The sequence below is a fragment of the Rhinolophus sinicus genome, chromosome 14 (genome assembly GCF_057876585.1).
Source record: "Rhinolophus sinicus isolate RSI-liver-muscle chromosome 14, RSI-T2T, whole genome shotgun sequence".
Classification (NCBI taxonomy): domain Eukaryota; kingdom Metazoa; phylum Chordata; class Mammalia; order Chiroptera; family Rhinolophidae; genus Rhinolophus; species Rhinolophus sinicus.
The window spans coordinates 70,766,791-70,793,238 of NC_142514.1; the positions used below are offsets into that span (position 1 = coordinate 70,766,791).

Genomic DNA, 26,448 nt, shown 5'->3' on the forward strand with positions numbered 1-26,448 from the left:
GGGGTCACTGAGCACAGCCAGGTGAACAAAGCTCCCAAAATGTGGCGCAGAATTTACAGAGCTCACGGGCGGGTTCTCCCTAAATACACGAGCTCGCCCTGCCACACAGAGATGGTCCCAACTGAGAAAGAGCAAGTCGTTCCTAAGCCAGAAGAGGAGGTTGCACAGAAGAAAATGATCCCCCAGAAGAAGCTGAAGAAACAAAAACTTATGGCCCGAGAGTAAATTCAGCATCAAATAAGTGCTAATAAAAGTAAAAACAAAAAACAAAAAACAAAAGATTGTGTAAAACTACAGTAGTACTTGGTTGTTTCAAATTAATAAAAGTAACTAATATATTGAACACTTACCATATATGCTTTACACATATTCATTAACTTTTAATAAAAACCCTAGTAAGTTTTTATTACAGGTGAGGAAAATGAGACACAAAGACTAAGTTTGAACAAGGTCTAAGTAGTCAGTAAGAGGTGGGGTTGGGATTCAAATCCAGATAGTCTGGCTCAAGGATCTGAATTCTAGACTATTCTCCTAGTCTATTTCCTACAGACATTGCTGGTGGCAGATGTTCAGTCTTTGATTTCATCTGCCAGACAGGTCTTACAAAATGAACAGGTGTAAACTGAAAATATTCACGTTAATATAGGTATCAGCTGAAGAAAAACATTTGGAAAGTAAATCTGTAAAAACTTAATGCCAACTCTGTTCTAGAGTCAAATTTAGAGACTTAACAAAAATAATACACAATATTGTTTTCTACAACTCTTGATAACTGAGAAAGATCTGTGTATTATTTTGAATGTTTCTTTCAATAAGGTTCCTGTGCTGAAATCATGAGTGTGATATATTAAACCTGTTACCCTATCCTATGTTTAATTTGTACATTTCTCAGAATGTAAAAACCTTTTCCAAGACTGGAGACAAATAGTTTTAAAATATGTTTTAAAGTAAAAATTGACTTTATTTAACACATTTATTTAGAATTTACTATGCATAAACACTGTGCCAAGCACTTTCTTAGCTTATTCTTACAGAACTTTAAAGTCACAGGGCTTAACATAAATCACATTCTCCAAACCTATGCTATGATAATAACTCTAAGTAACAGTATTCTATATGCCATGGTGGTCCTAGTTAAAAACAGGTTTTGGCCTTAGTTTCCTATTGGTTATCTTTCCTGTGTTTAGTATTTTAATCCCTCTGGAAAACTGTGGCCTTACTACTCTTTCCTAGTTCCTGCCAACACTCCAGATTCTGGCATACTGCTGTTCTTAGTACAGTTCACCCATTCAAGTGAGATGGGTTCTTAGTACATCTGCCAAATAGATATCTGAACGCCAAGCACCACTCCACTCGATTTCCCAAAAGGACTTCTACCTGGAATTTTTTTTGCCCAGATGAAACTAGATTGGATATTACTGTTACCAAGAACTGCTTAAATCATACTTAAGTTTATATATACTATGGGTCAGTGTCCCCAAGTCCAACTGTGCATCAAAATTCCTGGGCATCTGGAACGAGGCCCAGGATTCATTATTCTTAAAGCTCCTATTACACCTGAAACTTACAACTAATATGCTATTGTATCCCAAATATACTTAAATAAAAAATAAAAATAACACCCCCTAGCTGCTTCTTATCTAAGGCTAAGTGTTTGAGAATCTTTGTTTTGGACTGCTGATTCTCAGACGCAGGTCCCACAACAAATATTTCACTAATATTGGATGAAATGCGAAAAATAAATACTACGTGGTGTTTTTTGTGTTTTTGTTTTTTTTAATAAGCTACTAATCATACTAATTGAAAGGACTGTCTTACTCTGAAATTTTTATCTTCTCTTGGGGGGAGTTAAATTCTTTTTTTTAAATAAAATGATGGTGAATAGAGACAGTAATTTATGTACAGTATATTTTTCTTGTCACACCATATTTATTTTCTCTTACATGGAAAATCTTGGTCCCTAATAACATTGGTATAACTTAATGCTATCCATTAAATAGTTTTCAAATTTATACCACCAGCATTACTTCTAACATGAAAACACGGAGTGGAGTCAGTTTATATATTCAATGCATGCTCAGTAATAGGACTGTGTTCAAACATCCTTTGGGATGATTATTTTCTTTACTTTTAGGTACAATTAATTTGTTTCACTTTATTTTCAACTTTAATGTTTATTTTTCCTTAATTTGACTAAGACATTTACAAAATTCAAAAGTAAAACTATACAAAAAGATACATTTACAATAGTCTAGTTCCCATCCTATGCCCTCCACATCTCTCCTCTGCCCTGTCCCAAAGATTTTTTTTTTTTTGGTTACTTTCTGGTTTATCTTATTAAAATAAAATAAATCACATTCTCCTTATTAAATAGCTAGAATATTACTACTCCACATTTTGCTTTATTCACTTAACAACATGCCATGGAAATCAATTCATACCAATTCAGAGAGATCTTGAGAGATTACTTCTCATTTTTTTTTTTTCTATAGTAGCATTAGTTTTATATTTTTAGATGCCAGTATATATATATATATATATACACACACACACACACACATATATATATGTATCTATATTTATTTATTTATATTTATATATAACAAAATTATCCAGGCCCTTTTTAGTTGTATCCTGAGGGCACGTAAGATTTTCATTGGAGCCATTTTGTTCTTAAGCCACAGGTGGGAACCCTCCACTCTGGCCATGTGGTCCATTCACTATAGGCCAAGGTGATCTCAGCCTCTGTATCCAAGCTCACACCATTCCCCAAGTTTGGGATGTGATCCTCCTTCATTTGCCCTACATTTGAGGCAAAGCCAAATTCAAATCCTAACTCCTCATGAAAATTTACGTAGGCTTCCTTCCTCCAAGGCAACTGTGCCTTTGCATCCCCAATGTCTAACATGATGCCAGCACATAGAAAATGTTCAAAAAAAGAAAATGTTCAAAAATTGTTGATAATGTAAGGGTAATTTAGAAAGAAGGTAGGTTTGGGAGTCAGATAAGTTCTAGGTTCACATGCTATCTTAGCTACTTTGTAACTGCATTAGTTATCTATTACTGTGGAACAAATTGCCTCCAAATATAGCAGATTAAAATGACACAGATATATTGTCTCACAGTGTTTGTGGGTCAGAAATTTGGCACAGTTTAACTGAATGCCTCTGGTTCAGGGTCTCTCACAGGCTGCAATCAAGATGTTGGCTGGGGCTGTAGTCTTATCTGAAGGCTCAACTGAGGAATCCAACTTCCAAGTTCGCGAACACGGGTGTGAGGTGAATCTGTTTCTTTGTGGTTGTGGACTGAATCCTCAGTTTCTCATAAGCTGTTAACTGGAGGCTTCTCTAAGCTCCTTGTCACGTGAACTTTCCCACAGAGCATTTCACAACAAGGCAGTTGCAATTTGTGTGCTTCCAAAGCTTATATCTTTCACTTAATTTGGAGCAGTGTTATTTATTTGTTTGCTATCACTTGGAAATGTAGCCACAGCAGGAGCAGACCTCTCCCACCATCTCCGAGAGCAGCAAAGAGGAAACCAACCAGGAACCATCGGCCTCAGAAACATGAAGCGAGGTGTTATCAGTTGAGCTCACAAACTCTCTCTCAGGGCCACTGTAGTCTGTGTGTTTTATTTTTTAAAGTAAAAAGGTTAAAACAAACACAAGGGTGACAATATTTGGTCACTCCCCCAAAATCTAATTTGAAATTGTACTGGTCCATAAATTAAAAGTCTGGGAACTCTTTGCCTTAGAATACTCAATTACCAGGTCAAGTGACAAACACTGGCTGTTTTCCCAGGTAACAGTTTTACTTGGCTGTTCACTCTACCAGCTTTCTACCTGAGATAGCGTCAGAACTATGCCCTACACTTTATAATTTGTACACTTGGTGAGTGTCTCTACTACAGGGACATCCAAGCTCTCCCACCTGTGGGAACCTCATTAATGTGCATAAGGTTATTTTTTATTGATAGTTATGACATTTAGACTAAGTCAAATTAATTTTTTTAATTTTAAAAAGCAGTAAAAATACTATCAACTATATTCATAGAAAATGAGAGACTCAATTTTCATAGGTTTAAAACTATTGTCAAGAACTACAGCATTATGTTAGGGCCCAAATCCATGCTAAGATTTAGATATTGCATCTTTCAGCTTTTATTTTAGCAATTTTATGAAAGAGGATGCACTTTCCAGGCCAGGTGGACACAAATATGACACAGAATTTAACCATTCAGAAATTTCTGGAGAGTTCTGAGATTTATACAGCCATTTCTAAAAATTCCAGAAATCTTATTCTTAGGGGAAGTTTAATTTTGACTCAGGTTTTCTTTAATTCATACAGTCACACAGACAGGAAAGATACTTGATGATTCAGACACATCCTGGGGTTTACTTTCCAAAGGCAGCCATTGACTCATTTATCAAAATTAGTAACTCTTCTAAATCTCTCTATTTCTCCCTCCAAAGCTGTGCAAGGAGAAGTAAGTAAACCTCTAGTAGCCACTTGCTCTATGCATACAAGCCTAAGTCTGAATACCTTGGACAAATCAACAGTGCTTTTGTCTTTTTCCAGCAGTGTCAAATGGAAAGACTCCTAACTCTGTACCTCTGAAATCACTTAACCTCTGAGAACCCGTTTTTCTCCATATCAAATGATAATACCACGAACTTGATTGAGTTGTCGGTGAGGATTAAATGAGATAATGCGTATGATACATAGGAAGTTCCCCCGCACTCCGAGCCCTAGACGGTATTTCCTTCCCTCCAAGTGTCTATACTTCCTTACTGATGTCCCTGGGGGTCCTACAAGTTGGGTTTTTAATTTTAAAATTGCCTAATTTAAGAAAGCAGCTTATTAACTCTCTTCAGCAAGTTCCCACATAAGAAAGTTTCCAGACTGTATTTCAAATCTTTCAGTTAGCACAAGTGCAAATAATGGTTAAAGTAGAACTGTAGGAAAAAAAAATTCATATTCTTGATCACTTCCTCTAATGTATAATGTTATTGATCTTGCTTGTGCTACCATCAAAACCCTCCATATAAAAGCTGCAGTGAAAGAAATACATAATCAATAAGCAACTGAAACTTCCCCTCTTTGTTCTAGGTGTTCCTCCATATTGTAGAATGGACTTTTTCTTAATTCTAGGTAAGCAGTTAGGCCTCAGAGCATATAATATGCACACATGGACCTCTCTCTCTCTCTCTCATACACACACAAATATATATAATGTATTTCACATTAGCAAATAGAAGGCATCCCTTTTCTTTTGATATTTTGCTATAGACATTAAAGGTCTAGGTAAGAATTTTAAGTCTTCCTGTAAACTTATTTCATGGATATAATACTTGTAAGTACATCTTTATGTACAGTTTATTCCAGTGCAGTTTTAGGAGTAAACAGTCTTAATGTGAAGTTCTTTTAAAAAGTCTGAGATTATGTATTCATTCAAAATACTATGCACAGTAACGGTATATGGAAATGAAAGGTAGTAGCAGCTAGCTACCCTGCCTGTTCACAAACTATTAATAGTTTTTGAGATTGAAATAAGAATCACATAAACTCAATATAAAAAAGACACAATGGCCGTGTAAATTTAAAGTGGTATTAATAGTGCCTAGTTTATGTTAATGTGCAAGAGAATTCATTTACTTGGTCATTTCCCTTTCACTCAGTGCCTCCCACCAATATTATAATTATATTATATATAAGAAAGCAAGAACAGCCAAGTTCTGTACATATTTTCTGAGTATTCCTGCTTTTGAACTTAGAGACTCTTCTTATTAGATTAATGCACAATATTTTTGTATCTGTCATATAAAAATTTAATTAATATTAACATTTATAATTTTTAATTCTAAATATTAAGACTTTCGGATACCACTTCTGAAAATAAATCATACTGTCTGGGCCCGTGCTTCCTCTTCAAAAATATAAAGCATATACAGATACAGTAGTACTTTGGTTTTTGAACATCTCCATTGATGAACATTTGTTTTATGAACGCTGTAAATCCGGAAGTAAATACTTCCGTTTTTGAACACGCCTTGGAAGTTGAACATGTCACGCAGCTTCCGCTGAGTGCAAGATCCTGAGGCCTAGCTGTCGGCTCTTTCCGAATGTTTCAGAACTCGAAAGGTCTTCTGGAATGGATTATGTTCGAAAACCGAGGTACAACTGTAGCTAAATTATCTCAGTATTTAACCTTAATTTCATGCTTAGAGTATAAAGTCACTCTTTGGAGTTATTCCCATGAATATACCAACAACTAAGTATCTCTTCAGATTAGATTACAGCCAGGAAGTCCATTTGCTCTCTAAATAGTAAATACAGTCTGAGAGCATTTCCTTAACTAAGTGTACTGATTTGAAGGAGCAAAACAGGAAAAACTAAGACATCTGGATCCTTGATTCAGCTCTGTTACTCAGCTCTGTTACCTTGGGCAGATACATAGTTTAATCTCTGGGCTTCAGTTTCCTCATCTGTAAGAGGCTGACCTTTGCAGTTCCTTCCAGCCATAAAGGCCTACAATTAGATTTCATAGTTACACTTATGCTCATGAAGTAGGTAGAGTCTAAAACGGGGGAAAGGGAAAGAGTCTAGAGTGAAAAAGGAAAATGAGCTGGGATGGTGGCGGGGGAGGCGGGGAAAGAAAGCCAAGAAATCAGAGAAACTATGCAAAGGGATGCTTAGCTCTATTTTAGATAATGTTATGTTAACATATGAATGCATATATATAAAGACTGGCTGTTCTTGACTCTCCTTTTTGCTAATCACATTCTCTGGAATTAGGACAAAGGATAAAATGTCAGCTCTGGGAAAATGATACTGCGTTATTGATGTGAGGGCACTGAACCAGTGGCAGAAAGTGGTCTGCGATAGTAGGTAGTAAGGACAGCGATGAAAGCAGATGACCAGGGCATCTGAGCTTGGACAAGAGTATAACAAAGAAAACTGTTAATAGGTTTAAAGTAGTATATCCCAAACTGTTGTCCAGGTGGCTTTACCCTTAAGTGAACACTGAATGAACCCTGGGCTCAAGTTTGAAATTTGGGAAGCAGAGCAGTGAACAAGAGAGGCTAATGTGAAATGGAAATCAAAATCCGTAGGAACCCCAAATGACAAAGAACTATGAAATGAAAGGGACCGGTGGGAAGATGGATCATCGATATGGATGCTATGATGTCAGAAATTGCAGAATTAAACAAAGAAGATGCTAGATAATATACAGGTATAGATCTTACTTCAGACCTTAACTTCACACAACAGATATGTTCTGATAGTGTGTAAATATATTTTGGATCAGTAAAATAATTTTAATTGTGCTAAGAACATATACTATTTTAAAGGACTTCTGCAGAGACCAATCATCCTTTAATTTTCTTATAAATACAACATTCATATGTAGAGTTTGCTTGAAGACATAAGACCTGTATGTTGACCCAGGTTCAGATACATGAATCTAACCGCTAAAGATTGTTAACTATCATTACAGTATTTAATATTATTCTGGGAGTACTAGCCAATGAAATTAAAGAGAAATTGTGATTATTTTATTAATAGCTCTCCTTTCCACTAAGTATATTTTCTCTCAAATTGTATCCCTAGTGCCAAGCTCAACGTGCATTCACTTGTTGAATTAAAGATTGAGTATTAATAGCCACCAGTGCCAAGCACTGTGTCAAATGCTTTATTTAAATTTCATTTAATGTTCTCATGCTAGAGTCCAGTTTTACAGCTGTGGAACCTGGGGCTCAGAGATCAAGAGCTAGTAAATGATCTGAGGTAGATAGGAGACACAAAGAACCATAACTAGATCCTATACGTAGAGTTTATCGTCTATTAAAAGCTGAAAAAATGCTTTACGTGAACATAGAAAACATTAATATACTATTTGTGCATAATTATTGCAGTGTTGTTTTTTTTTTAAGGAAACTAATTTATTTCGGTTGAGGTCCTTTTGAAATATAAAACGTGGTTGTATTTTTTAAAGCTGTAATTCTTGTAGACATTCTATGGTTAAAAATTTGATTGTGCTTATTAAAAATGGTTATTTATGTTTTTGCACTTCAGCTTTGTGAAAAATAAGCTTTCTTTGGGAAGATGATATTGGGTTTTTCTGAGAGTTATTGCAGTATTAATTGGTCTGCTATGCTGTGCACTGATGTTACCACTATTTTTATTGGTGTAATGCAGTTATTTTGGAATTTAAAAAATCGGAATCATTTGCATCTTGAAATGTTCGCGGCTAGTTATATACTTTGTATTAGAATTGCAGATTAAAGAAAGGTTACTCTTCTGTAACTCCATAATTTTTAAGAGGAAGAAGAAAGTAATTGATAAAGCATAGCTCTGTAGCAAGAATAATTATAATTTAATTCACAGACTTTCTGAATAAGTAGAGTATGAACGTGAAAGTACTGAAAATGATACAGGTCACTGTTGGAACCTCTCTATGTGATGAAACTAAAGGAGATAAAGACCAACTAAAAATGCTATTTTGAAGTAAAAGTTAGAGCTCTATCAGTAAAAAAGTTTTCAGTCTCTGTTAAGAAAGCAAAAGACTGTTCAAAAGAGTTTCTCAAAAATTTGCAAGAGATGAGATTACTCGAAGGATAAAGTATCAGAGGAAAAGATGTGGTGTTACCTTGTAGCTGTCTCCTACTGCTCTCTTCAGAGTATATCAGCATGTACTGGAAAACTGCGTAAGAATATGCACAACAAAAATGATGCTGTTGGCTCTTTTAATGGAAGATTACTTTTAAAAAAGGTCAAATGAAATTTCATTTTCAGGTTTTGTAATGAAATGGTCATCAGTGTATGTACGGTTTACGTTTATTTTAGAATTATTTTATTACATATGTTTATTTTAAAATAACCATGAATGCTTCACATTTTATAAATTTGTATTTGCCATTTTGTAATATATTTAATTTTATATTTATAAAACTGTATTTATAGTCTATATTTTAAATGCTTTAGTTTCACTGATTTTGTTTTAAAGGAGTTATTGAATTTTGAACACTTTAAAATACTCTTAGTAAAACTGATGTCTCTTTGTTAAATGAAGTAAATGCCAAAATAAATAATACTGGTATTAAAATTAATATTTTAGTATTAAATGAAATAAGTACAGAAAGTAGTTTTGTAGTAAAAACTGTCCGTGTTTATGGCATTACACTCTTTTGCAGGTTTGATATATTTTGCAATTAAAAAAGAAAATTAAATAATTGAAAAAACTGTACTGCACAAACTATGCGTTAGATTTGAGTATTCAGAGAAAAGAGAACTTTAGTGAATTCAGTTACTTTAGAAGCATACAAAATAAGAGTTAAAAAAATTTGTCACCTTTCTGGAAATATTTTGTATTAAGCTTTATACATGATCTGTTCTTTAGAAATTTATAACTTAAAAAAAAACCCTTCAAGTGTGACTTATCAAAGAACTATGTAGTGATATTATTTCAGAAATTGACTAGATGTGTTTTTTTTTCAAAAAAGGTAGCTACTTTTAAAAAAGATAATCTCTACATTGAACTTAGAAGGGCATTTGCTAGCAGCAAGAAGAGCTCGTGCTGTTGCATCCCACAGGGTTCTATCATGAGTAGTAATATACATCTTGTTTGGGAGACTTTGTAGATTGGCAATACACAGGATTTCTCTATCTTGTGTATCATATGATTTTGTTGACAAGAATAAAGAGAATTTGGACAATAACATACTTATTTTTGGTAGCCACCTGTTAGCTCTTAGGTAATGAACAGTATGGCTGAAGGTGATACTGTCCTTTTTGATCTTGGCTGACTTTTAACAGAAATGTTGAAAAGTTACTTTCTTTTTTCTCTTCTTGCTTTTAATAATGTAGCTCCTCCTGGAATGCCTTTCTCTCTTGCTTCTAGGTGTCCATATTCTACCTATCTTTCAGGACCCAGTTTAAAATTTATCTGCTTACCTATAGCTAACATCATACTCAGTGGTGAAGGATTGAAAGCTTTTCCTCTGAGAGCAACACAAGGATGCCTGCTCTTGTCATTTCTATTCAACATAGTATTGGACGTTCTAGCCAGAGCAATTATGCAAGTATAAGATATCCAAATCTGAAGTGTCTGCTGAGCACAAAAAAGTGAGGAAGCTTTAGCTAGAAATAAATGACAAAGATTTACTTCAGGGTCTTTGGATTTACAAATTGGGAAGGCAGCTACCGTGTTTCCCCGAAAATAAGACCTAGCCGAATGATCAGCTCTAATGCGTCTTTTGGAGCAAAAATTAGTATAATACCCGGTCTTATTTTACTATAATAATAAAACCAGGTATGATATGATATATAATATAAATATAATAATACCGGGTCTTATATTAATTTTTGTTCCAAAAGACACAGTAGAGCTGATTGTCCGGCTAGGTCTTATTTTCAGGGAAACACGGTAGGCAATACCCAGAATGTTCCAAAGGAGAAAGAAAGCTGAGAGTTTTTATAGTAAAAGTCACATTCTTGAGAAGAAATCAGTCCTTCATTATTAGCGTTTGGATTAGTTCAAAATAGTAATCAGCCAGATGTCAGGCTGTCTGGGTGATGGATGCCAGGTATTCTAGCCATGTGAACATTTCTAAGTTCCTCAGAGGTTATCAGTAGGATTTATATATCTATGTATCTTCAGACACAACTGAAAAGTTAAAAAGTTTAAGTTCTTAAAGCAAGAATAGAATTGTTTCCTCATGGCTCAGCCTTCTTAATTTTAATAATTTAGCAGCTTGACCATAGTGCCTCCATTTTATTTCTTCACTCTTTCCTCAAATGAAAGAAGTAAAATTATCTCTGTTTGCAGATGATGTGATCTTATAGGTAAGAAACACTAAAGATTTTACAAAAAAAACCTTTAGCACCTATAAATTCAGTGAAAATCTAGGGTACAAAATCAGCATGCAAAAATCATGTTGTTTATATAACAATGAACAATCTGAAAGGAAATGAGGAAAACAATCTCATTTATAATAGCATAAAAAAGAATGAAATAATGGGGATAAAAACCAAGGAGGTGAAAGATTTATCCATTGAAAACTATAAAACACTGCTGAAAGAAATTACAGAGACACAAATAAATGGACAGACATCCATGTTCATGGATTGGAAGACTTATTATTAAGATGTTAATACTACCCAAAGTGATCTACAGACTCAGTGTAATTCAAAGTCCCAATGAAATTTTTTGCAAAATAGAAATCAATTCTAAAATTCATGCTAGACAAAATAATTTTTAAAAAGGAGAACATAGTTGGAGAGCTCACTCTTCCTGATTTCAAACTTATTACAAAGCTACCATATGGTACATAACGGAAAGCCCAGAATAAACCCTCACATATATGATCAAATGATTTTCAACAAAGCTGCCAAGACCATTTAATGGAATCTTTTCACCTAGCCGTGCTGGGGAAACCAGATATTCACATGCAAAAGAATGAGGATGAACCATTACCTTCAACATGTACAAAAATTAACTCAAAATGAGCAATGAATCAAAGTTCTAAATGCAAAAGCTAAAATTATAAAACTCTTAGAAGAAAATGGGGAAGGTTTTATGACACTAGATTTAGAAATGATTTCTAGTATATGACACCAAAAGTTCAGACCACAGAAGAAAATAGATAAATTGGACTACATCAAAATTTAAATCTTTTATGCATTAAGGGTCATTATAATATAGTGGAAAGGCAGCCCACAGGAGGGGAGAAAATACTTGTAATCATGTATCTGAATAGGGTTTAGTGTCTAGAATATATAAATCCTACAACTCAACAATAAAAGAACCAAACAACTATTAAGAAGTGGGCAAAGGACTTGCATAGACATTTCTTCAAAGAAGATACATAAATGGCCAATAAGCACATCAAAAGATGTTCAAGATCACTAATCGTGACAAAATGCAAATCAAAACTACAATAAGAAACCAGTTCACCCCTGTTAGGATAGCTGTATCAAAAAACCCCAGAAAATAACAAATGTCGGCAAAGATGTGGAGAAGTTGGAACCCTTGCACACTGTGGGTGGGAATGTAAAATGGTACAGCCATTGCAAAAACCAGCATGGCAGCTCCTCAAAAATTAACCATAGAATTACCATACAATCCAGTAATTCCACTTCTGGGTATATACTCAAAAGAATTAAAAGCAGGGTTTTGAAGAGCTACTTGTACATCTGTGTCCATGGCATTATTCACAATAGCCAGAAGTGTCTATTGACACATGACTAGATAAGCAAAATGTTACGCACATACCATGGAGTATTATTCAAGCTTTAAAAGGGAAGGAAATTCTGACATGCTACAGTGTGGAAGAACCTTGCAGACGTTATGCTAAGTGAAATAACCCAGTCACAAAAAGACAAAATACTGAATGATTCCACTTATATGTGAGGCACCCACAGTAGTCATGTGATATGTAACAACAGTTCAATCAACAATGGACTACATTTTTAATGACTTTCCCATAAGATTATAATGGAGCTGAATTTCCTGTAAGAAATAGGGTATGTAGTTCAGGAGGAATTTCTTTTTTCTCCTAATGGTAGCAGTATCTGCGGAGCTTGGGAACAGATTTCCCTCTCACTCACAGCACCTCAATTTTGCGTGCACAGATTACATCCCAGTCGGTCAGCCACTGAGCTGTTTCAGCAAAGAGGAGGCTGTCCCCCAGCACTGCATATTCAGAGGGCGCTACAGCCCTCCTACATGTAGCTTGATGGTCTTTAGAGTACATTGTAAATTCTTTGTTGAGGCCTTGAGATCCTGTACAAGGACACAAGTTCACAGGAGCTACCTTAACAAGTATTAAGTGACACTGCCGCTTGAGTAAAAGCTTTCTCTGGTGGCGTGGGGCCAGGCTGTCCCTGAGCTTTGGAAATATTTTCAGGTTGTAATGATGTAAATCATAGATACGTTTTTTCGCTCCCATCAGTTCAGTGCCAGAGAGAGCCCTTTCTGTCAGATAGGGTCGGTGGAACCAAAAGCAAATTTCCAACATCAAAATACTGAGTCCTCAGTTCTGTACCTGCTCCGTGTTAAACATCCTCTTTTTTAATGAACACCACAAAGTTCCTTAATCTGATCACTGCTTCAACATGCAGTAGCCAAAACCACACTGCTGTGACAACCCCTCATGTTCCTGTATGTCTCCATCTTGGTTTCTTACTGATCCTCAGGCCACCTTTCCCTCCCTCCTGACAGTCACTCGTATGGTGATCTACACGTCACCCAGCCACTTGCTCCTTGGTATTTCCAATCAGTCCAGCCCACATCTCTTCATGGAGCAGCCTTGATAGCTTCAGTGTTCTGTTCCCGACCCTATTGGGAGGAAGCAGGGGGAGGGCTTGTGGGGCCGTGTTTATAGAGTCTCCAGTGGTGAACAGTATCGTCCTAGGCTTCACATTCACTCACAGCTCATTGACTCACCCAGAGCAACTTCCTGTCCTGCCAGCTCTATTCATGGTAAGTGCCATGCATAGGTGTACCATGGTTTATCATATTGTATTTTTACTGTACTTTTTCTATTTTAAGATTTGTTTAGATACATAAATACTTAACCATTGTGCTATAATCACCTACAGTATTCAGTATAGTAACATGCTGTACAGGCCTGCATCCTAGGAGCAATAGGCTATGTACCATGTCGCCTAGGTGTGTAGTAGGCTATTCCATCCAGGTTTGTGTAAGTGCCTCTATGATGCTCGCATAAGGATGAAATCACCTAACGATGCATTTCCCAGAATATATACCTGTTGTTAAGCGACACATGACTGTAGTCAAAATTATAGACAAAAAGTAGAATGGTGTTTGCCAGCAACTGAAGGGAGGGGTGGATGGGGAGTTACTTTTTAATAGGTACAGAATTTCAGTTTTAGAAGGGGAAAAGGGTTCTGGAGATGGATAATTGTAATGGTTGCACAGCTGTGTGAATGTACTTAATGTCACTGACCTGTACACTTGAAAGTTGTTAAGATGGTGAATTTTAATTTATGTATATATTTCATTACAGTTTAAAAAATGATATTGTAGGGAATTAGTAAAACCTCTACAGTTCAAAAAATTTTAAAGGAAAAGTCTTGGGCATTTGTTGACCTAACTAATCAGTTTCAGTAACTATTTAACACTATGTTTAGAAATATCTTTGTTCTGTTGTAGCTTTATATTTGGAATTATGTCCGTTTAATTTCTACTTTATAAAAGAGCAGATAACTTGGAATAGCAAGTTTAATATTTGATTTCAGAGTTTCAACTTATGTTTAATGAATTAAAAGATAAGGAAAACTTTACACACGTACAAGTAGAACTCTAACCTTGACTTCAGATTCTTTCTTTTTTAAGCATATTCAATAAAACCTTGCCAGAATGTGTGTGACAAGTGAGATCCAAAAACTTTAATTGCATAAAATACAACATGTAAGGTTTGTGAAAATGTTACTTAGTGTGTACTGTCAGAAAAGGCACAAAAGTAGATAGAGGTGGTGACGAATTGTACCGAACTGACACTTCACTGAAGAGAGAAGGTCCCAAATGATCTGTGTTCATTCATTTCCAATCTTACACTCTGAAGGAGTTTATTTAGCTTGTTGCTTTTTGAGAACAAGAGCAGGGTAGAGGACAGGAAACAGTTACATTATATTCAAATTTACATAACCTCTCTCTTGCTGTTTTGCTTTTATTCAGCGATTTTATGTCATTAGCCTCATTAGAAACATGATATAAAAGTACCCTTTTGATTTTCAGAGACAGGGTTAAAACCAAAGTTTTAAGTTAAATTTGTTGCCTTTTTTTTTTTTAAAGAAATTTCACCTGTGTTAACTTGGGTTCTCTGAGAAGCAGCCACCCAAATGGGATTAAACATTGCAAGAAGTACGTTAGGGGGAATACCTGTGACAAGAAATGGGGAGGGAGCCAGAGGCAAGAAGAGCTGTAAGACCACAAACGAGTCTGACCCTGATGGAGGAAAAAAAGGAGGAAGGAAAGATTGAGTAGAAGCATGTTAGTTGCAGTGAAGTTTTAAGGAGAATTTGGCAGGGTTTTGGAAAGTCCTTGAGTGAAATTCGCTTGTCAGGAGAGTCCGTGGACTCCCTGAACCAGATCTGTCCTTGTATCCCTGCCTTTTTCAGTCATTGTGCGAGAGCAGCCGCAGCTGGGACCTGGTCGGCTGTGCTCCCTGTGGTTAGAACTCTGAGAGGCACATCCTCATACACTCACCACCATCTTATGAATTATGTTTTATTCTTTGTGTGGAATCTGTTATCACCTGGCAAATCATTGTCTTAAAAAGACATGGCTAGGGGCGGCCAGATGGCTCAGTTGGTTAGAGTGTGAGCTCTTAACAACAAGGTTGCCCGTTCAATTCCCACATGGGATGGTGGGCTGTGACCCCTGCAACTAAAGATTGAAAATGGCAACTGGACTTGGAGGTGAGCTGCGCCCTCCACAACTAGATTGAAGGACAATGACTTGGAGCTGATGGGCCCTGGAGAAACACACTGTTCTCCAATAAAATAAAATTTAAAAAAATACAGTGGAATTATCTCCATCTCATAAATAAAAAGACATGGCTATATTAATCAAGGACTTTTGTGTATTCATTTATAAACCATACTTGGAGAAGTTTAAGAATTGTTATATTTTTGTGTTGTCATATATATAATGCTCATTGATTTAAATTATGAAAGCAAAACTTTTTTCCCCGAAACCTTTATTACCTCCTATATTTTTATTCTCAATTAATAACCTTGTCCCCTGTTTTACTAAAAAGAATAAAAGTGATCACAGAAGAATTTCCACAAGCTACCCCCACCACGTCTACCAAACTGTCTAACCCTGCACCCATTTTCTCTGCCATCTCTCTCACTGCACCTGAACTGCCCCTGCTCTTAGCACAGGTCAGCCCTGCCATTTGCACGTGCATCTCCTCTCACCTACTCAGTGCTCGTGGTTCCAGTTCTCCCCTCTTTCTTCTACATTGTCAATGGTTTTCTTTATTTTGTGTCATTTTCATGAGCATATCATCATATTGTTGCTTCCACCTAAAACCCTCTCACACTTGACCTACTCCTCTCTTTAGCTATCATCCTGTTTCTCTTCTTTAAAGCAAAATTCCTTGAAAGTGGCTTCTATCTCCACTGTCTCTAATTTCTTTCTTCCTAATCTTTTTTGAACCCACTTCAGTTGAGCTTTTGCCTGCATTACTTCAACAAATCTGTCCTTGTTAATGTTATTAGTGATCTGCATATTGCTAAATCCCATGGTCAGTTTTCAGTCCCCATCTGCCTTTGAGGAGCCCTTGACGATCACCTTTTTCTCCTTGAAATCATCCATTATTCATTCAGCTTCCAAGATACCATGCTTTTCTGGTTTTCCTTGCACCTCATTGGTCACTCCTTCTCAGTGTCCTTTGCTGGGTCCTCCTCCATTCCTTGACCTCTGGATGTTGGTGTGCAACTGAGTAACTGAGATTGCATCCGGGGTCATGTCTTAACTATATATCTTTAGGGGGACCGCTTCTGTTGAATTCCAGACATATGTATTTAACTACGTGGATGTCCAAGGATATCTCAAACTTATGTCTAAAAGCAAAACTTTTGTCTTCCCCTTGATCAATCTTGTCACTTAATTGCCCCACGTTAGTTCAAAGCAACTTTATTCTTCTAAGTTGGTAGTACTCAGAGTTGATGTCTCTTTCTTTCACAACCCATACTCAGAACATCAGAAAATTTTGTGGAGACTGACTTCAAAATATATCCCAAGTCTTAACACTTTTCACCACTTTGCAACCTCTACCTTGGACCAAGCCAGCCTGATCTCTGTTCTGGATCATTGCAGTAGCCTTCCCAAAAAGTCTCTTTTGCCCTGAGTCAGGCTTTTGTGTGTGTGTGTGTGTTTGTTTTTGTTTGTTTTTTTGTTTTTTTGTTTTTTAAATACATCAACGTAGAAGCCAGAGAAGTCTGTTTAAAAACCTAAGTCAGATTATGTCAGGCTCAAAACCCTCCAGTGTGTTTTCATCTCCCTCAGGGTTAAAGCCAAGGTCTTATGGTGGAAGATGAGGCATGTGCGATCTGTTTTCTGACCCCACACACCTCCGATTCAACTTCCATGGTATTCCCTCTGCTCATTCAGCTATAGCTTCCTTGTGATCTTCTTGCTCTTCCTGGAATACATTGAGCATACGCAGACTCAGCCTTAAACATTTTAACAACTAAACTTGAAACTGCACAAGTTCTTTCGGTAAGCATAAGCACGAGGGGTGTGGACAATTTATCCAAATAGGCAGGAAGGCCAAATAAAAGCACATAGGTATTTGTGGTAAACATAGAGTTGGAGAGAGGAATTATCTTCTGATTGCTTCTCCTTTAGTGAAGTAGGAAAGGAAGATTCCTAGCTGAGAGTGAGATGGATAGGAGGAGGTTGTATAAGTTCAAACTGAAAGAAGGTATGAAATAGTTGCCTAGGATAATAGGTTCCGGCATTAAAGCCTATTAAGTTTATAAGCACGCATTTCAAAGTCTGATCAGTCAGTGCTTAGTCCTCCCTCCCTCCCTTTTCTCTTCTTTTTTTCTTTTTTTTTTCTTTTCACTTTTCCTCAGCAGGGTGGAAAATGGCTGGTGAAGAGTTGAATGTAGAACTAGGGTTGAAATTTGGCAAAACAAGAGGGCAAGGACAGTGAAGCTATTTGTAAGAAGTGATTATAGTGATACCTCATGGACTCCCAGCTGTGTGAAGATGGGAATGAAGACAGGAGAGGGGGGAGGGAGAGTAATAATGTGTCAGGGTCAATGGATTGAGTTCTCTGTGGGGTCAAAAAAATTTGGGCTTAGGGTACTGGAGTGAGTGAATTGACAGACAGGGCTAGCTATGAGATAATGAGATTCTTGAAATTTGGGAGAAGGGGGTGTTGCAGTTACTGCTAAGAACAATGGAGATGACCATCGAAGTGAGTGGCTGAGGAGCATAGAGGAGAAAGTCATGGGAAGAGAAATGAAAAAATATGCAGTAGGGTGTTGGAAGGATCATTGGGATAGATTTTGAAGTCACTAAGAGCTTAATTTAAAATTTACTTAAAATTTTTAATTAAAAAAGGTATCAGGTGAGTTTCCTAAATATACAAAACTGCATCTATCTTTTAAAAACAAATAGAACCATGAGGAAATAAATGCAAATAATTAAGTTGATTTTTTAAAACTTAAAATATTCCTTAATTTACTTTGGGGGTAGTTGTTGTTGACCCTGAATTGTAAACTGATTTATTTCTTAGCTCCATGAGACTTAAACTAAAAGAAAAAGTTTCTACAGTCCCATATGAATCAAAGAATGAGAAAAGTCATTTTTGTTAGATCTTAAAAATGTTTTTGGCAGTGCTTTGCTATTCAGAAGTGCTGGAGAAACTTTGGCAGAAAATCAGAGCCATAGAGTAAGCCCAAACTAGGACAGCAAAGTCATTATTCTGCTTTTTAGTGAAGAAAGTTTTTTTTTAAACATTTGACTCTTGGTGATTTACCAAAAGTACTTTATTGGGACTTCATTTGGATGCAAGACTGTGACAAAGTAATTAGAAAAACAAGGATTGAATATTAAATAGTGACCTCTAAAAAATTATAACATTTTGTGATACATAAAATAGTTCTTTTAAATTATGTTAAAGATATCACAAAAGATAAAAGTAAGAAGACTGAGTAAATGTAGTATTTATTACTACACTTATCACTATATAGTAGAACTTTGGAGCAACATATAATTTATTTGATTTATGTAGAATAGTATGGACATTTAAGTTGGTGGTGTCAGCTTTAATTTAAAATGTTTTCCTTATATTCCTAAATGAATATGGTAAAATAACTTTAAACACTTTACACATTTAAAAAACAATTTTAAAGGAAGGAAACAGAAAACAAGAGCTTTCTTAAATTTAAATATGAGATGATAAAATGGGAGCTACATTTCACAGAAGCTATGGTAAGAATGAATGTTGGAAAAGGAAGTGAGGGGAGAATTAGGTAAGGAAATGGAAGAAGTTGGACTCAGCAATCTAGAATAAATCCATAGAAATAAGAGCAGTGCTAAAGGTAGAGTAGGGAAATGAAAATAAGTTGACTATTTTGATGACTTCATATTCTTATTTATTTCTAATCCATAGATAGTTTCAGAATACTGCTTAGTTTTTCTTCTTTAGTTTGTCTTGAGCCTTTCCCCGATATTTTCCGTAGTCCTAGGTATTTGCTGGCGTGGAGTAGGGAGAAATGTGATCTCATGCTTTGAACCTAAAAGGATTGGAGACCTAAGTTTTTATGATTTTGATTCTTACTTTTTGATTTAAGAGCTTTCTACTTTATTAATATTCTGTGGTAGTAAAAATCATTCCTCAGCCTCCAAACATCTTCTTTCATGCTTCTGAAGTTTTTGTTTTGATCACTAAAGAAAGGCTGAGTGACTTCTTATCAGGAATGTTGTAAAGAGAGTTTAAGCATTCAGTGTGCATTTGTATTAGACAATTTCTAACTTTGAGATGTTTAATTTGTTCCTTTCATCAAAGCTCCCCAGTGACCAACAGTTTTTTTCAGCCTTATATTTCTCTCATGGTGGAAGAAATGCATCATTTTTAATAACAATATTTGCACCAGTTATTCATTTAGATACTAAATATAAAACTGACAGTGATTTTAAGAGCTAAGCTATTGAGCACCCATCCCAGTTTGGTTGCTAATCAGCGGTGGACAAATCATTTAAGTATTCTGGCCGTCAGCTTCCATATTTATAAAATGAAGGGTCTGGAAACATTATTTACTAATAAACATTAATTACTAAACTTATGTACAAATAATGGTGTATTGGAGTCAAAACGTTGGTTGAATTTCTTAATTTCGGAAACTTGGTTTCCTTATTTGTAAAATGCTTTATTTTACAGGATTTTGTAGGTGACGTCTGCTCATATACATGAAAACACTTTGTAAATTCAAAAGTACTATACAAATAGAGTGGTTATTCAATCAGCATGCAGGCGCCTTTTATACATATGTACTAGGCTGTGTGATGAAGTTCATCTGGTTTCAACATATATTAAATCATTGAATCCCATAAAAATATGAAAATCATTGTGAATGAAGCTATTTGAACGATTGTCTGGAAACTGGCATATAAAAGTGAAAAATAAACTTGTACTTTGTAATCTAATGTTGTTTCTTAGATTCAGAGGAATGAGACCAATTTTATGGTTAAGTTCTTTTGCAGTTTCAAAATTACAAAATAGTGAAATTACAGAATTTAAAATGAACATTTGTTCACTGAATATTTTAACATTTCAAGTATGAATCTTGTTTGGATTTCTTACTATTCACTTTGCCTTTTTATTATTTATAGGAATATTGCTAAATTAGTTTCTCTGCTCACTTCCTTTTAATATTTAAATCACTCACTTTTGAATGTTTAGAGTTTGTGATAATCATAGTGCTTCTTAATGTATTGTAATCAATGTCTAGTTGTTGAAAACCCAGATAATATTATTCAAGGGATTAAATAAAATTTATCTTAAAAGTGTTTCTTCTGTATTTTAAATGTCAGAACATTGTATATTCAACGTAAATTCATATTTGCAGTCTTATTTGTAGATTTTTCTGTTTGAGGCCAAAATTAATTTGCAGTATGGCTATATAGTATGATAATATTTAAAATTTTCGATTTCAAGACTTCTGTCTTTTAGAGGTGCTTTTTCTTTCTTTTAAAGGTGCTCTTTCCTTCTTTCCTTCTTTCCTCCCTCCCTCCCTCCCTCCCTCCCTCCCTCCCTCCCTCCCTTCCTTCCTTCCTTCCTTCCTTCTTTTATTTAAGTGTGTTTTTCCAGGACCCATCAGCTCCAAGTCAAGTAGTTGTTTCAATCTAGTTGTGGAGGGCGCAGCTCACAGTGGGCCATGTGGGGATCGAACTGGCAACCTTGTTGTTAAGAGCACTTGCTCTAACCAACTGAGCTAACTGGACGCCCCTAGAGGTGCTTTTTTTTTAAGTCAATTTGCCCCCCCCCCAAAGTGATTACAAAGCAGAGAACTTTGCTTCACTTCTTTCTTTTATGCTTCCTACCTTTTAATACTGATTGCTATGTTTTTTAGTTGGCTTTTATTTGAGATCTATTTACTTAAAAAGTGTAGTATTTAAACCTTAATCAAATATAATTTAACTCAATTATTGGGCTTCGCTAATGTTTTCTACTTGTACAGTTGTCCACTGATATTTTTGAATATTTGAAAAATTAACATTAAAAGTTAAGAATTGCATCCAAAGAGATTTTATAGTTTGTAACTTAACCTTCAGTCACTGAAAAGTAAAATTTGACCATAGTTTCTCAGTATTACAGTTAGTTGAGCTTCTATATATTTGTTATGGTGACCAACTCACAATACTTTTTGGAGCGTTAATATATAGATATAGTGCAAGTTTCTGTCGAGTGGAATTATAGCATGAATTATTTTAAGTATCAGAGAAAACAGGAATGACATTTAATTGTTCTTTTCTTTATTGGGGAACATTGGGGAGCAGTGTGATTTCCCAGGACCCATCAGCTCCAAGTCAAGTCGTTGTCTTCGACCTAGTTGCAGAGGGCGCAGCTCACTGGCTCATGGGGGAATTGAACCGGTGACGTTGGTATTATGAGCACTGCTCTAACCAACTGAGCTAACCGGCCGCCCTGACATTTAATTTTTTAAAACTGTGTGACATAGGTCTTATATACCAGATTCTTCAGATGATTTAATTTTGGGGAATCCTGAAGGAACTTGAATTAGACCTAGGGTTATATGTAAATTTGGAGCAATGTATTCTTAATTTAATTTGGAAGGTGATTAACTTAAATAGAAAACTGTAATTTTGTGAATAAAGAGACAGTACGACCATATCAACAGGGTAGGGAGGACTTGATATAGAGCAGTAAAGGAGAAAGCATAATTTAAAGCAGAAATCTTCAAAGTAGAGCACACAAGACGATCCACGGAGGATAGGAGAAAAGAGCTTAGAACTTCTATTTTTATATGTTATCTAAAAATAAGAAACTTGACACTTCTACTAGTATTTTAAATAGGAATTGACACTGAAATCTTCGACTTAAAGTTTCCTGTGAAGAAACCATTGATTATGTGTAATACTATAATGTGAGCATAGGCAAACAATAGGGAATGGCAGGCTGATGCTTCTCATCTTAATATATTTGAGAAAAAATATAAACAATGTTTATTAACAAAGAAAAGAAATGCAATGGCTGTGTAATCATATGGACTACAGATGGGCTTCTCCCAAGAAATTATTGAAAAGATAATATAAAATATGGCCACTGATTTGTTATTGTTGGTAACGAAGCTTGCCCTGAATGTAGTTTGTGTCTTATGATATCAGATAATAATAAGAATTATTATAAGAATAGTAATAAGAATTAGTAGAAATCTAGTTCATGACATCTGCAGTTTTTTAATGATGTTTAAAATTATGTGATAACCATTCAAGAACATGTTAAATTTCACTGAATTTATTGATGTTTGGAAGCCCCCCTTTTTATTGTGATAAAGTATAGATAACATAAAATGTAACATTTTTAAGTATATGGTTCAGTGGCATTAAGTATATTTACTGTGTTGTACAATCTTTGCCACCATTCATCTTCAGAACTTTTTTCATCTTCCCAGACTGATACTCTACGCATTAAACAATAGCTCCTCTTTCTCCCTCCCTTCAGCCCTTGGGAACCACCTTTTAACTTTCTGTCTCTATGTATTTGACTATCCTAGGTACTTCATATGACTGAAGTCCTGCAGTGTGTGTCCTTTCGTGACTGGATTGTTTCACTTAGCATAATGCCTTCAAGAGTCATCCATGTTGTAGCATGTGTCAGAGTATGCTTTTAAGGTTGAGTAATTCCAGTACATGTATGAGTACAGACCACCTTCTGTTTATCCGTTCATCTGTTCATGGACATGTGGGATGCTTCCACCTTTCGATTATTGTGACTATTGCTGCTGTGCACAAGAGGTGCTGGCATCCTCTTGAAATAGTGACTTAATGGTGAAAGACAGCATGTTATTAGAAATATACTTCCTCTTGTGGTAAAAATAATGATATAATATATGTAAAACAATGCAGTGACAAGCTAATGATCTCACAAATATGGTTAGAAGCCTCATAGAAAACACCCCTAAAGAAATCTCTTTTAGGGAAAATTGTATGTTGAATTTTTGCTATACAGTTTGATGAAAGAACTGTAAGCTCTTTAAAGATTAAAGAACTGTAAGCTATTAGATGTTTCTAATAGCTTATAAATATTTGCTAGATTTTGTTTCAATAATGAACTATATTTAGAACTAATTTTTTTGTGAATCATTAAAGGAAAGTTGTGTTGAAGATTTATTCTCAGCAGTAAATGATTTGAACAGTGTTCTGTGAAAAGAAACCATGTAATAACCACTAATAAAGCAGTACATTGATTGGAATTTTAAAAAGGAAATTGGGATATGCTTGCAATGTATTCACTTCATCATTTATTTATAGGTAAACAGAAAATTAAGCACAGAAGTCCACATAATACTACAGTATACTTTTATAATGGTTAATTTTATAAAAATAATACCTTTAAAATATAGTAGATAGACTTTACAGTATTTCCAAATGAAATGGGGAGGAACCATTGAAAATCTGTGGTTCGTGCTGGTTTGCTCTTTATCTTGTGGTTGTTTCAAATTTTTGATCTTTAATAAGTTGCTGTTAGTAATATGCTTTCCTAACAGATATTTTTCCTTCAAGATGAAAGGGAAATTTTAATAGTGAGTAGCTTTTCCAAAGAAACCTGAGCTATGGAAAAAGCATTTTGAAGATAAATGATTGGAAATGCATCCATCATTATATAATTTTGTTGCTGAAATTGATGTGTTACCAGCAAATATTGTATGTCCACACTTAAAACACTTGTGAACAGAAATTTCTTACTTGTTTTAAAGTTAACTTATTAGTCAGGATTTTACAGTGAAACAGAACCAACGTGTGTGTGTGTGTGTGTGTGTGTGTGTGTGTAAATAGAGATTGATTTGTAAGGAATTGGGTCACACGATTTTTGAGGTTTGGTGCCAGGCAGGATGCTTATGCTTTGGGGGTTCAGAATTGAATAATACATGGTTCCTGCCCTCAATATAGTATGGCAGTGAATACGATAGTCATTTTTAAGGAGCCACGGGGACCCAGACAAAGACCACTTATCCTAGTCTGAGAGTTTAGGGCCATTTTCTGGAGGACATAGTACCTGAACTGAATCTCAAAGGAGGCATAAGTTTATTGCAAAAAGGTGACAGGGAAGGGTGTTGCAGCCAAGGGAACCATGTGTGTGAAGGCACTCAGGCAGAAAGTAGCATGACTTATGCTGAGGAAACTACTTCTGTCTGGGTCTTAAAGGACAAGGTGGGTGGGGACCAGCAGAAGAGCCTAAATTTTTTCTTTTATACCTCATTGCCTCTCTGGACAAATATCAGAAGCTGGTTAAAACATTTGTGGATCAAATTTTAGACTTTTCAATGTGCTTTTATCTTCCTTTTCTAGGATCAGTTCGACAGCTTAGACAAGCATACACAATGGGGAATTGACTTCTTGGAAAGATATGCCAAATTTGTGAAAGAGAGGATAGAAATTGAACAGAACTATGCAAAACAATTGAGGTAAGTTAATTTTTTTTTTCAATTCTTAGAAGTGAAATTACAAGTTTAAATAGTTGGATATTAGGTAAGAGTGACATACCAGAGGTTAAATTCTTTTTTCATCAGAATTAGAATGGTAATAATAATAATAATCGATTTAATTAAACCATTGCCTGGTACCACAAGGAATATTAGCTAACTAGATTATGAGTAGCTTTCATTCCAGAAAGAGACTTAAAATCCTAAAATCAGGAAGCAAAAATGCCAGCAAAAGGAAATACCTGGGTATAAATTCTGTACTTTGCAGTTTTATTCCCCTATAGTTTTTTTGCTTTAGTGATTTTCCTAAAGCATTGATGATTTCTTCAGTTTCTCATTTCTTCAGAGTTTCTAAGACTTGCAAATTGAGTGTGCTGAGCTGAGTTTCTTTCTGTAAAATATCAGATATATAGCTATATCTATATGTCTGTATATATATGTATATATATATTATTGATGAAAGAGATTTTAGAACATGTGTTAGAAGATAAAAGTTTTGAAGGGATAATTTTAGTCTTAAAACAAATGGAATTAATCTTAAGATTTTGTTCGAGCATAAAATCATTGTTAGACCACAACTTGACAAGCAGTTTTGCTGCAACTTACTCAAAATGGTACTTGGTGTCTGAAGACTAGATACCAATATGAGGTTCTAGCAATAGGAGTTACGATTCTTTATATTGTAAGTGACAGAAAATCCAACCTAAACGGCACACATGACTAAAAAGTACGGCATATTTTGATTCTGGAGTCAAATGTGTCCAGCCATCCATTTCTGGGCTCTGCTTCCCCTTGTTGCCTTTATTCTCAGGTTCCATTCAGTACCATCCTTTCTGCCCTCTGAGCTCTCGATTTCATATCTTCAGACCCTCACATCCGGGGAAGAATGATGGTCTTGTCTGTTGTGCATTTGGGGGAGGAGAGAAGAGAGGAAAGGGAGAAGGAAGAAAGTGAAGGAAGGGAGAGGAGTAGGATAGAAGGAAAGCAGAGGGCAAGCTTGTACCAGTTTCTTTTCTTCAGAAAGCCCAGCAAAGGTCTCCTTTTGTCATGCTGACCTTGGTTAGATTATATGCTTAGCCTGAACAGTTCACCCAGATGAGAATATGAGAATGACTTATAGTAATGGTGGGGGAGGGATAATTAGGCAAAAGAAGTTTAAGGTAGTGGATTGAAGAAGGAAGGGGACATTTAGTTATAAACCACACGTGTCCACTACAGTTGTAGTGGTTTATGGAATCAACTGGGTGTAGGAACGGAATTAGACAAGTATGATGAATAGATTATTTACAATATTTTTATAATGATGCTCATACTATTATGACATTTACTGAAATAGTGACATTTTGCTAATTTCCTGATCCATTTGCTTCCTCTGGTTTTTTTTTAAACAAGGTATTTTCCACTTGAGAATATAAACAGAGAACCTATTAGTATACTACTAATAATAGTGATATTTCACCTGTCCAAAAGTTACAGTCTTGGAGCTTTACCCCTCAAGAATTCTAGAAGCCTTAAGGACCTCTGAGGAAGTTAAAATAGCGATCAAAATTGTTTTCACATGTGAACAATGAAAAGTTTTCCACATTTAATTTTTAATTTCATCTCAATTCTAACACATTAAATTGTCTGGTTTCCAGGTTTTTCAGTAGAAGTGAGAAAAAGAAATGCTACAGGCAATACAGTAATGGCAGTGTGACATGACAATAAAGGAAAAGATTAAAAAATGACCAAAAA

At 35.4% G+C, this 26,448-nt stretch overlaps 1 protein-coding gene across 4 annotated transcripts in view; it reads left to right on the forward strand.

The window, feature by feature from the left end:
- The window catches only part of FNBP1L (formin binding protein 1 like), a 98,576-nt gene that overhangs the window by 25,322 nt on the left and 46,806 nt on the right, over positions 1 to 26,448 (forward strand). For all 4 annotated transcript variants that reach the window (XM_019752671.3, XM_019752695.3, XM_019752679.3 and 1 more), the window contains exon 2: positions 24,581 to 24,696. In XM_019752671.3, coding sequence (XP_019608230.1) covers positions 24,581 to 24,696 — 116 coding nt within the window. The remainder of the gene's footprint in view (positions 1 to 24,580; positions 24,697 to 26,448) is intronic.